Below are 13,346 nucleotides of genomic sequence, written 5' to 3' on the forward strand. Positions count from 1 at the left end.
TGGTCTCAGAGATCGGGTACGGAGACTGGTTGTGTAAAGGAAAGGTATTAGCACTCCAAATACACCCTACCTAAGGTAAGTTGTATTCTTTTATTGTCTGATAAAATCTAAGATCTTGTCGTGTTTTCTAGTTGTTGGTTCCTCTATGGTTTAAGAAAAGTCCTCCTCGGTAAGGAGATCCTTATTTTATCGGGTAATTCTGACGTCAACAAAAGAAATTTAATATCTAGAATACGTCTTACGTATAAGATCGTAACCCCAGATATTAAAAGAAAACAAAATAATTTTTTTGAAATTTTTGAAATATTAGCCAAGTTCTCGTGACTTTAATAAACTGGTTATTAAAGCCAAAATGCATGCTAATACATATTTTTGAATTTTTCTTAGTTATATAAAAATACAATATGATTTTTTTTCTATTTATTTTTTAGAGACTTGGTTGTATGCATGAAAATAAATAATTTTTTTAATGTTTTAATGAAAACTAGGTATTTTAATATCGAATTTGTATCTTTACAATATAAAAATAAAAATCAATATTAATCAAAATGAAGTAAAAAAATTGCGGGAAATCACAAATTTTTTTAAAATAATTTTTGAAGAAATGTTTTTTTCAGGCTGGGCCCAGCCCGGCCCATGTGGCGGGGCTGGACCCAGCAGGTTTCTACCCGCAAGGTTCACGCACGCCTGCTAGAGTCACGATGTAATTAATCTTAAAGTGCACAGTGTTTGTGCATTATCCGCAAAGTTGGAGAAGTTTACCTGGAAGCAAGACGAAGGCAACAACAGCTTTGGACTTCTATCTTCACCTTTTCGTTTGTTTTTCTTCTGGTTCCTATGGTTCTTCCTGGTTTTTCTGTTTCTATTTTCCGTTCTTCTTGCGGTTCCTTCCCTTTCTTCTCTGTCTTCTCCTTCTTCCCGGTATTCTTTGCTTTTTTCATTCCCTTCTCTGTTTCTCTCCTCTCTATCCTCTGCTTCCTTACGCTCTCCCCCTGTCTATCTCTCTTTTCATTCTTTTCAAAAGATTTCCCACCCTCTTTTTCTTTCTCCATATGCTCCACAGTTCTCCTTCATGGCTCTTTTATTCTCCCTGTTCTCCTCCCTTCTCGTTCTTTTTTTTTTTCTGTGTTTCTGCCTCTCTTTTCCCTCTGTCGTCTCCTCCTTCTCCCTCCTGGTCGGTCCCTCCTCTGGCTTTTATAGCCAGAGGATGCATGCGTTATGGCAGGCAAATGGTAACGACCGGCGTGCATTATGGTGGCGAGGAAATCAGCCGTGAGACATGCCCTTGATTGCAGCTCCACCGCTCCCGTTTTTACCGCAAAAACCGTTGCTTGAAAACAGTGAGCAGTGTGCAGTAATTCTTAATGCAACGGCGCCGTTTCAATTTTAAAATGATATTTCTAATTTGGTCCTTAGATGTTTTTACTATTTTGTAATCAACCCCCCGGGAAAAGGTGTAATTGGATCTTTTGATTTTAGCGCCTTTTCTGGTTTTGTCCTTGGTTTCAGATTGTTTCAATTAAGTCCTTAATTGGCCATCAAACTTCAATAACTATACAATTAAGCCCTTGATTTGGTCAAATCAACTCTTTAAAATTATAATTGGATCCTAGAACTTTAATTTCATCCAATAAAAGCCTAAATTGACTTAAAAATCTATTTTTCTTGCAATCAAACCCTCCATAAATTCAATTAAACCTTAGATAAAATTTAATTGAATCTATAAACATCTGATTATAGACTTTTTTTTTTCTCAACTTGAATTTTCTTTGTCAACAGGGCTCTTATAATATCAAATTTTCAATTCTTGTATTTTTAAACCTTCTCAACCAATTCCTAGCCATTTTATGGGAGTTCCAGCATCCTTTTCTCACTCCTATTTTTTTTTTTTTCCTTTCGAATATATATTTTTTTGTATTTTTTATGGGGAACCCAAAAAAAAGTAACAATAGAAACAATAAAAAAATATTTTTTATATAGTATTATTTATTTCATGATGTGATAGGAGTAGTTAAATATATAATATATAGTTATTTTATTGTCTCAATTTAAAAAAGCATTCTTAACTAAACAGATTAAACTATTTTTTGTTCAATTCTAATTTTAACTACAGTTTTAACCAAACTTATATAAATACCAAATCAACCTTAACCAAAAGTACTTTTTATAAAACAATTTTTTTGAAACCATACCCATAAAAGCTATTACAATATCAAACACAAGTATGCATGAGCTAAGCTACGAGTGCGATACAATTAATTTTAATGTTAAAACAAATCTCATATTTATTTATTTTCAATGTAAAAAAAAAATTAAACATTACTAACATGTTTTTTAATAGAAATTTTTTTAATCATAAAATCAAAATATAATAAATATTAGATAGTATTTTTTTTAATTATAAAAATGATGATATATTGGATCAAATTCTTTTTAATATAAAAAAATCAAGGTATTGCTAATGTGATTTCTAGCTACAATAAAAATTGTAATCATGAACTCAAAATATAATTCATATTAGATTATATCTTTTTAAATATTGAGACAACAAATATTAGATGATATTTTTTTTAAAAAAATTATTTAAATGACTACAAATTAGATTGACTTGGGTTAACTCGTGTTAACTTGTCAAATCCGTGATTTAAGTCGTGAGATCGTAATAACCAACGAAAAAATAATTAAAATAAATTATGAAGCTTAATTCACAGTTAATCCAATATTGAAAGATGAAATTAAAAAAAAATACAATTAAAATAAAACCACTCTAGTCAATGTGAGTTAACCTTCCAAACTCGTTACTCATGTCATGAGATTATGATAGTACTATATAAAAGAATTAAAAAAAAAAACATGAAGCATAATTTCACTAATCACATGTTAAAGGATAAGATTGCAAGAAAAAATAATAATAAAAAAGATTAGTTTATTGAAAAATAAAATTAAAAATTATATAAAAAAAGGGGGGCAAAAGCAAAGCATTGTTCTAGTGAGGAAAAAATAAAATAAAAATTCCCAAGTGTGGGCATAGGCTTTTTTATTATTATTTTTAAGACGAGATGCTTGTTTTTTTAAAAAACAAATTGTGACAAGTCACCTATAGTGATAAGTGACCTGTATTATTTGATCCGTCGGATGATTGAAAATCAGGATAAGTTTGTGGGCTCTAAAAACCTAATTTTCAACTCTTTCTGCTTAAAAACACCTTTAAATATAATATGATCCTTAAAAGAGCACTTAACAACCTCAAAACATCCCAAAATCACTCTAAAATAAAAACCAATTGAATAAAAAAATGAATGGATCCCAATATACTCTAAAAAACAAGGAGATGCCATCTTCATTGAACTATTCTCAAGAAGAAAAATTTATTGACACAAAGATCACTTTTATTTTTGTGTATGGAATGTAACCAATTGACAACTTTCTTTCAATTTCACTATTTTCTAGCAACTTTTCTTTATTTTCTTAAATCAAAGGACTAAAAAATAAATAAAATAAAATTTTGAATCAAAATTAAAATTTTAAGACTTTTGAGATTGGTCATGCATTTTTTTTTTTCATGCTTTACATTACAGTCCTCTCTTTAAATATTATCTTTCTACAATAACTTAAAATTTTATAAGATGAAATTAGGTAAGAGAAGAATTCAATCAAAAAATATGGAAATAAAATTTAAAAAAAAATGAAAAGAAAAAAATGAAGAGATCACGATTCATGAACAATGAAGCTCCTTTCAGCTATTAGTATAGAGTTAGTTCCAATGCCTAAACGTAACACTCATAATATACACCAATCATTTATAATTATTTGGGATCCACAATCACCACTTATTATTATTCAACATATTAATTTGTATGAAATTCTAGTATAATTCATTTGTTCATAAATCCTTTTACAGTGCTTAATTGAGAGGAGTTTTTTTTACGTTAATACATGGATATAAATGCATTGTTGCAACAAAAATACAATATTAAGTAATACTCTAAAACGCGTGAGGAAAGCAATGTAGCTTATTTCACGTTATTTATGCATAAGTGATTGAAAGCTTTTTTTTTTTTTAGCGCCTTTCACTTATTATTAATATATTATATAATAATAATTTTTATTATTATTTAACTATCTTCTTCCTTTTTTTTGTTTTTTTTAATGATTTTTTTTGTTTGATTTAGTTTGTTAATGTTAATTTTATTTTTTAAATTTAGTTATCAGACTTTTATGATACGGATCCCGGGTTTGATGGGTTAACCTGGTTTGACGAGTTAACCCAAATTTTTTTTAATTAATTTTTTTCATTTAGTTTAGTTTGTTGATGTTAAATTTCTTTATATTTAATTATCAGACTTTCATAACACGTATCCTGGACTTGACGGGTTAACTTAATTTGATAGGTTAACCTAATTAATTCTAGATAAACTCGTTAATTTTTTTACATGAACTTACAGCAAGACCTACATCCAAGGCTATTGGGTCTGGTATTGTAGCTAAACCCACTTAAACTTGGGTCATGCAAGCTTAATGTTATTATTAATACTATAAATATTACTTTTAGATCAGACGTTGCAGTCAAACTCAAAACTCTTAGGTATATCTTTGCAGAAAAACCTAACACTTTTAAATATTAGTTTTTTTTATATATTTTTTATGGAAAAAAAAATGATCCGCAAAGTAGTCTATTTGCAAAGTATGTAGCTCATCAAACTTCTATCTTGGGAATGCTAAAAGCTGAAGAACAGCTATTTTATTTATTCCATAAATATCGTTCCACACGGGCAGTCATGAACGCTTCAATTCTGGTAGAAACTGGTAATGCATACTCCAATTTCTGCAAAACGCAATTTTAAGCAGTAATCTACTTGAAGAACTCCATGACCCAAAAATGACAAACAAAGGTTTCAAATTTGATGCCACGGAATCCAGCTGCAGTGGCCAGGGCCATGAATTCATCTTCAGTCCGTTCTTTCCCTCCTGGGTTTTGAGTCATCATCATCATTACATCAAGTTGCGAGATCGCTTTCGCAGCGGGGCTTGTCTTGGCCGTGATCGGAAGAACTGATTCCATAACAATTACCTTCCCATCCTCTGGAATAGCTTTGTAGCAGTTCTTCAACAACTTCAAGCAGTGATCATCACTCCAATTATGGAGTATCCACTATAAGATTATATATCCATTAGTCGTTATTAGTGATTTTGGTGTCTAAAATTGAGCAAGTAGATTATATATATGCTGTCAGAATTTTGGTACCTTTAGGAAAATGGCATCTCCTTTGGGAACACTTTCAAACATATCTCCTCCCACGTGCTCCACACCTGCATGAGAAACCAGTTCCCACTTTCATTGTCTAGTCTTTAATTTCCTTGTCCTATAAAGCCTGTGATTCTCTGCAAACTTCTCTTCTTTTCTTTTGGGTTCACTGAGAACATTTTTATGGTAAAGTATATGTGTGGCCTGTCATGTTTTAGATTGTGGCACTTGAAATTTCAGATTTTGATCGTACGAGGTTTGAAGTTTCAGGCAGATTCGTTAATGAATACGGAGCATGTTATCATGTTTTCCTAAATTCTCTCAATATGTCAATTTAATTTCCCCACATTGTTTGATTAACCTTAATCAATGACGGAAACATAAGCACGTATCAGCGGAACCAGAGAGAATAAAATGTAACAATTACCATAAATTAAACGTAAGGAGAGGAGGAACAAAACATACCAGGATAGGCCGGCGCATGCTCTATAACATGTGGCAAGTCGAAATTGATACCCTTGATTTGGGGATATTTAGAGGTTACTGCCTTCAAAGTGTGTCCCAAGCCACCACCAATATCAACCAGCTGTTTCAGGTTCTTGAAACCATCGTATTTCTCAAGCATATGTCCATTTACAATAGTGGTTTGGTTGCACATTGCTGTGTTGAATACCTGATTGAACCTAGGGTCCAAACCAGGGTACTCAAAGGCTTGTACTCCATGGACTCTGACAAACGCAACTCCTCCTTCAAGAACTGCATCTTTTAGTTGAGACCTAGCAGGAAACGGATAAACATTGAGATTAGCTAGCGGCCCTTGTCAACAAAATAGAGAGAGATAGGGGAGAGAAATGATGATAAGAGGTACAATGTTTACTAACATTATTATAGTAAATTGAAGCAAGCAAAAATTAAATAGAAAAAATGTGACAATAGATAGGGAGTGACAAACCAGCCCTGTAAGATGACGTTTTCTTGAATCATGGCCATGAAGGGGGCCAAAGAAACACCATTTTGGTTGCGCACAAAGTACTTGGACACAGGAGCAAGACTGTAGAACCTCTCCGAGCCATCGACAAAACAACAAAGCACTTGGTGGCTAGCCAAGAGCCTTAGAATACGGTCCAGCATCTTTGGTGTATCGGGGTTATCTGTTGGCAACTTGGCTGCGATATCTGCAGCAGAGAGTTTGACATCTGGACCTGCTTTGGTTATGATCTCAAAGATGCCAAGCTGAATCGCCGTGTGTAGAGTCATGGGTAGCACTGAGCTCAAAGCTAGTTGCATGGCATATCCAAAGTTTTCATCTTTTGCTTCATCAACTTGACTCACGTGATTTTCTATAGAAGATGCCATAATGCTTTTTGAGGATGTTGATCAATTTTAGATAGAAGAAACCGGATGGGTTTATGAATATTCGGCTTCAAAAGTATTTATAATGGAAGAGTGGATGAAATAGTTTACAATGGAGTAATTTTTTTATTAGAGGTGAAAAAAAAACAGAAAAATCGATTTAATCGAGAGTACCAAAAAAAAATTAACACTAAAACAAATATATTCTTGTAAACTACAACAAATAAATAAAAGAAGATGCCGTAAGAAAATAGTAAACAAATAAATAACAGTGGAGAGGGAAATTAAGAAGTGATGGTAAAGAAGGGCCCTTAGTCCTTACTTTTCTTGACCATGACAACTAAAGCACTGAGATTGTCATCCTGTCTTCATGGTGGGCTCTGCATTTTCATAAACAGACAACATAGGTGATGCAGACGAGTTAAATCAGTGAGGAGAGCTTCTTTGAAAACGAAGATTCACTCTCGAGTTCTTCCAAGTTTCACTCATGTGGCCAGCAAGCCGGTTCACACTCCCATCAACTCAAGCCAAGCCTACCTTGCAGCAAAAATCACTATCAGAAATTTATTTAATAGCAACGAATGTACTGATAAAATATTTCTGTCGATAATTTAATTTAAGGTCAAAATTACTAACGGCAAAATTATACTATAAACTTTTAGTTAATGTCATTTTTTTTTCTCACTTTCGCAACTCTGGTTTTAAAAAGTAACTCAGTAAGTTATACATTCCACCAAGCATTCTTTTTTAATCTGTTCATCATCATGTCTCTTCTTTCATGAAAAAGATTGCTCACCATCCATGGCCGTACTCCAAATTAGTTAAACAAATCAAACCAACAACTGTTATAAAAAAAAATAAAAATTAAAACCCATTTCAAAATATAAAAAACCCTCACAAAAAAATTCAACAACCATTCATTTCATCTCAAATCAATTGATCAGTGCATAAATCAATAAGTTATTTTTTAGAATTGTGGTGAGAGTTGCTTTTTAAAGTAATTTTTATTTTTAAATACATTTAAATATTTTATTTAAAAAAATTATTTCTAATATTATCACATTCAAATAATATAAAATTATTAAAAAAAATTATTTAAAATAAAAAATTTAAAAAAAATTAACACAAAAACAACCACTTTTATAAAACTACAACAAAATAATAATAAAAAAAATCGTAATAATAATGTTTAACTGATACAGTCATTTGTAGTTGTAAATGACTATATTAACATTTCTAGAATATTTTTTAGATATTTTAGTATATAATCAAGTTAAAAACATTTAATTTGAACTTTAATTTTGAGCTATCATGAAAAATAGTCAAAAGAATAATAGGTTATATGAATCAACACGCAACTCGTCCGCCGTCTGTTTAGAAAAAAAGCTTGACAAAGGGAATAATTTTACAAGTTAGAATATTTAGTACAATCATAGAAAAGCTTTATCCACCTACCAGACTTTTCTTGACGTGATTAGTTAGGAAATGATGCCAAATTTCGTAAACTAATGATTAATTAACCTACTACAGATGACAACATTGCTTGTTTAGCGGTATAATTATGGTTGTTTTTTAAATAAATTTTCATATTAAAATACATGTTAAAGATTTTTTTTTATTTTTTTAAAAATTATTTTTGACATCAGCACATCAAAATCATTTGAAAACACTAAAAATATATTAATTTAAAGTTAATAAAAATAAAAAAAATTCAAATTTTTTCAAAAGTGCTTTTGTAACGCAAAAACAAACAGGCTAAGATGTTTACTTTTCTTAGATAATTATAGTTGCATGGTTACTTATGTGTTTGAAGCAATCACAGCCAAACAATTGTCAAGTAAAGTTAAAAATGCAAATTATTTTTTATGGGGCCAATGTATTTCGTGTTTCAAATGTAGGTTTTATCAAAGCAATTCTCAACTGCTTTCTACTTCGCACTGTTTATTTTTTCAAGTGAATAGTTTGTTTTTTCTGTGAAACTAGTGCAGTGAATTATAAATTCACTCGTACTGTTCACATTAACGTGAACAATATTTTTTTTCCTCAAAAAACCAGTGCAGTGAATTATAAATTCATTGGCATTGTTCACGTTAATGTGAACAATATTGTTTTCTTCGACAAACCAGTGCAGTAAATTATAAATTCACTCGCACTTTCATGTGAACAATATTGTTTTTACCCGAAAAACTAGTGTAGAGTGAATTAAATTCACTCACACTGTAATCTCAATTTTATTCCTGATAATATTTTATCTAATTTTATTGCACGCTCAAAAAATCATGAAAACTGTAATTCTTGTTCGGATGAATTTTGTACGTAATAGAATTGTAAATAGTTTAATGAAACAATAAAAAATATTTTATATGAAGTATTATTTATTTTATGATGTGATAGGAGTAGTTAAATATATAATATTTAAATTTAAAACCATATATATATATATATATATATATATATATATTATTGCCTCAATTTAACAAGCATTCTTAAATAAACACATTAAACTATTTTTTGTTCAACCTAAATTTTAACTACAGTTTTAACCAAACTTATATAAATACCAAATCAACCTCAACCAAAAGTATTTTTTATAAAACAATTTTTTTCAAACTACAACTACTAAAGCTACCAAAATACCAAATACAAGTATGCATGAGCTAAGCTTTGAGTGTTATACAATTAATTTTAATATTAAAAAAATCTCAGATTTATATTTTTTTCAATGTAAAAAAATTAAACATTACTAAAATGTTTTTTAATAGAAATTTTTTTAATCATAAAATAAAAATATAATAAATATTAGATAGTATTTTTTTAATTATAAAAATGATGATATATTGGATCAAATTCTTTTTAATATAAAAAATCAAGTTATTGCTAATGTGATTTCTAGCTACAATAAAAAATTATAATCATGAACTCAAAATATAATTCATATTAGATGATATCTTTTTAAATATTGAGACAATGAATATTAGATGATATTTTTTAAAAAAGTATTTAAATGACTACAAATTAGATTGACTTGGGTTAACTCGTGTTAACCTCTCAAATCCGTGATTTGAGTTGTGAGATCGCAATAACCAACGAAAAACTAATTAAAATAAATTATGAAGTTTAATTCACAGTTAATCCAATGTTGAAAGATGAAATTGAAAAAAAAAATTAAAAAAAAAAAACAACTCTAGTCAATGTAAGTTAACCTTCTAAACTCGTTACTCATGTCATGAGATTATGATAGCCCTGTATAAAAGAATTACAAAAAAACATGAAGTATAATTTCACCAATCACATGTTGAAGGATGAGATTGCAAGAAAAAATAATAATAACAAAGATTAGGTTATTGAAAAATAAAATTAAAAACTATATAAAAAGGGGGGCAAAAGCAAAGCTTTGTTCTAGTGAGGAAAAAATAAAATAAAAATTCCAAGCATGGGCATAGGCTTTTTATTATTATTATTATTATTATTAAGATGAGATGCTTGTTTTTTTAAAAAAAATTGCAACAAGTCGCCTATAGTGATAATTGACCTGTATTATTTGATCTGTCGGATGATTGAAAATCAAGACAAGTCAAACTTTTTTGTCATACGCTCTTGCTATCCTGTTTTGATACAATTAGTGGTGACAAATTGCAGCTAATCTCTTCTTAATGATCATATTTAGCTGTTCATATCGCATCTTAGTCCATTTAGCCTCTTCTACCTCAGATTCCATGAGGACCATTAGAGAAGGAATCTCTACTTCCAACGACATCACTGCTTCCATTCCGTAAACTAGTGAATAAGGTGCAGCTCTAGTTGACGTCCTTACTGTTGTTCGATATGCATGTAGAGCATAAGGAAGCCATTCCTGCCAATCTTTATATATAACCACCATTTTCTTGACAATCTTCTTTATGTTCTTGTTAGCAGCTTCAACAACATCATTCATTCATCTTTGGTCGGTAAAGGGATAAATTAGAATGCTTGATTTTTCATTTGGCACATAATTCCACGATCATCTTCCCATTGAAGTTAGTCTTGGCGTTATCGGTTACTATCCTTTCTGGCAAACCATACCTACAAATTAGGTCTCTTTTAATGAATTGCTTGACTATCTTTTAAATTACATGAGCATATGAGCAGGCCTTTATTCACTTTGTAAAATAATCAATTGCGATCAAGATAAACCAATGATCATTGCTGGCTTTTGGATTAATAGGCTCAATAATATCTATTTCTCATATCACGAATGGCTAAAGTGACACCATATTGAATAAAGGCACCGGAGTGTAAGAGAAAAGATTTATCAAGAAAATGACAACACATATCCATTACTATTTGCTTCTATCTTGATGTATTATCCCCCCCACCCCCTCTCCCCGTCTCTTTCTTTAATTTATTTGCTTCTTTTCAATTGATCAAAATACACCAACCCTTTTTCTCTGTGTGTGTAAATTCTTCATTTGATCCTTTATTTCGCTGTTTCAACGCCAAAATCCATCTGGGGTCCTTTATTTTCTTGTTCAAGGACTTAAATCTTGATTCTTTATAAGAAATTTAAAGAATTGGGTATTGATTTGTTTTGGAAGTTAAGAAGAAAGGAAGAAGAAGATGATGACGATGACGATGGAAGGGATGATGGATAAGGCAGTGTTGGATGATATAATAAGGAGGTTATTATAAGTAAAAGGAGGAAAGCAAGTGCAGTTATCTGAAGGAGAGATCCGTCAATTATGTGTTAATGCTCGCCAAATCTTCCTTTCTCAGCCTACTCTCCTTGAGATTAAAGCTCCCATTCGAATATGTGGTGACATACATGGGCAATATCAAGACCTCCTGAGGCTGTTTGAATACGGTGGCTACCCTCCTTCTGCAAACTATCTCTTCCTTAGGGATTATGTTGATAGAGGGAGGCAAAGTTTGGAGACCATATGTCTGCTTCTGGCCTACAAAATCAGACATCCCGACAAAATTTACCTCTTGAGGGGTAACCACGAGGATGCGAAGATCAATAGGATATATGGGTTTTATGACGAGTGTAAACGGAGATTCAATGTCCGGCTATGGAAAATATTTACCGACTGCTTTAATTGTTTCCCTGTTGCTGCACTGATTGATGAAAAGATACTCTGCATGCACGGAGGCCTCTCTCCAGAGTTGGAACATTTGGGCCAAATAAAGGAAATTCAAAGACCGAAAATCCCAGATAGCGGTCTCCTATGCGATCTACTTTGGTCTGATCCTGATGCTAGGGTTGGTCAGATAGTGATCGAGGTGTTTCATGTACCTTTGGACCTGATAAAGTTGCTGAGTTTTTGGATAAAAATGAACTGGATCTCATTTGCCGAGGTCATCAGGTGGTGGAGGATGGATACGAGTTCTTCGCCAAACGAAAATTAGTAACAATATTTTCAGCTCCAAACTATGGTGGGGAGTTTGACAATGCAGGTGCTCTGTTGAGCGTTGACGAATCCTTAGTATGTTCCTTTGAGATATTAAAACCAGTTCTACCAGCAAGCACTTCAAAGTTAATCCTTAAGAAGCCTCCAAAAGCCGGAAAGATCTAGGATGAGAAGAGGGCATTCAGGGATCTCTTCTTGTTTCAATTAGGAGATTGACCAAGGCTCGGTTCTAGCAATGATTTGAATACCTATCACATTGCCTTTTATCTTCAGAAAGAAGCCTTTTTTTCTTGTTGAAATGTCACATAACTCAATTTGCAGTGCAAATTGTTAGGGAAAAAAAATGTGCAAAAACAACAGCACTTGCTGTATGTTATGCCCAGGAACCAAAGCTGTTTTGTTGGATACTCTTTGGGAACTTCCTGTCTGGTCAATTAGCATTTGCTGTTTGAAAGTAGTGATTGAGAATAGGTCTGATTTTTGTTGAGATGTTTGTGCAAGTTTTACTCTATGGTTTGCCCAGAGAGTCCTCATGTTGATCTATTCGCAATCGAAATAGTTCTTCTTTGCCAGCTTGGCTGTACCAGATTTTTCTCTCTTTGCAAAAAAAAAAAAAAGGTCTACTCAAGCATATCTTGAGAGATAAATCTAGAAAAGTAACACTTATAGCTCAGCCTGAACTTATGCTCATAAATCCCTTCACTCCACAAAATCTGAGGACAAACGGTTTGTCATCTGATTTTCAACAAACCATGCATTTCCAATCAGCGTATCCCACGAGAACGCCGTTAACCATTGATTTTACAGAGAAGGAATCTCAAAAGGGCAAGATAGTAAAAGAAGATAATCTGAACAAATTCATTGCCCTTGAGTAAAGGATGAGGGCATTTGAGGGAATTCACCTATATGATCCTATAAAGGCGGCTAAGATGTGTTTAGTGCCTAACGTTATCATTCCCAAAAATTTTAGAGCGCCAGAATTTATCAAATATACAAGAACTCAATACCCTGTAACTCATCTCAAAGCATACTGCAATAAAATGGCTGAGGTGGTTGATGATGAGAAAATGCTGATTCATTTCTTTCAAGACAGCTTGAGTGACGCTGCCCTCACTTGGTATATATGGTTAGACAATACCAAGGTTAAAAAATGGAAGGATTTAGTTGATGCTTTAATGATGCGAACCTCGTGATCACATGGTCATGCAACCCACACACAAAGACACCAATTCCTAGAAAGCCAAGTAAATCAGGTTTGATAGGAGTGTGACACAAAGATAACTTGTACCTAGGCACCAGCACTGTTGAAAACGGAAAACCTCCACCCAACAAATATTGATTCGCGAACGAGAAGTATAAGG

The 13,346-nt window shown here is 31.9% G+C and overlaps 2 protein-coding genes and 1 pseudogene across 2 annotated transcripts; 1 reads left to right on the forward strand and 2 right to left on the reverse strand.

The window, feature by feature from the left end:
• Positions 1 to 4,716: 4,716 nt before the first annotated feature.
• Positions 4,717 to 6,647, reverse strand: LOC118063469 (cathecol O-methyltransferase 1-like). Its single transcript, XM_035077515.2, has 4 exons — positions 6,198 to 6,647; positions 5,711 to 6,021; positions 5,246 to 5,310; positions 4,717 to 5,152 (listed from the first exon to the last, which is right to left on the reverse strand). The coding sequence occupies exons 1-4, from the start codon at positions 6,599 to 6,601 to the stop codon at positions 4,853 to 4,855; spliced, it is 1,080 nt and encodes a 359-aa protein (XP_034933406.1). The 5' UTR covers positions 6,602 to 6,647; the 3' UTR covers positions 4,717 to 4,852.
• Positions 6,648 to 10,217: 3,570 nt separating this feature from the next.
• On the reverse strand, positions 10,218 to 10,532 carry LOC140955292 (uncharacterized). Its single transcript, XM_073407552.1, has one exon. It carries the CDS (start codon positions 10,530 to 10,532, stop codon positions 10,218 to 10,220), a length of 315 nt encoding a protein of 104 aa, XP_073263653.1.
• A 328-nt stretch (positions 10,533 to 10,860) lies between these two features.
• Positions 10,861 to 12,571, forward strand: LOC118063472 (serine/threonine-protein phosphatase PP1-like; annotated as a pseudogene).
• The last annotated feature ends 775 nt before the right edge of the window (positions 12,572 to 13,346 follow it).

The sequence above is a fragment of the Populus alba genome, chromosome 2, assembly GCF_005239225.2.
Source record: "Populus alba chromosome 2, ASM523922v2, whole genome shotgun sequence".
NCBI lineage: Eukaryota > Viridiplantae > Streptophyta > Magnoliopsida > Malpighiales > Salicaceae > Populus > Populus alba.

Excerpts from the sequence above, each read along its gene's own strand:
- LOC118063469 (XM_035077515.2), bottom strand. The coding sequence starts at position 6,601 with ATGGCATCTTCTATAGAAAATCACGTGAGTCAAGTTGATGAAGCAAAA. Across the intron at positions 6,022-6,197 it reads AACGTCATCTTACAGGGCTG|GTCTCAACTAAAAGATGCAG; the intron begins GTTTGTCACTCC and ends GTTTCCTGCTAG. Across the intron at positions 5,311-5,710 it reads GCATGCGCCGGCCTATCCTG|GTGTGGAGCACGTGGGAGGA; the intron begins GTATGTTTTGTT and ends TTTCTCATGCAG.
- LOC140955292 (XM_073407552.1), bottom strand. The coding sequence starts at position 10,532 with ATGAATGATGTTGTTGAAGCTGCTAACAAGAACATAAAGAAGATTGTC.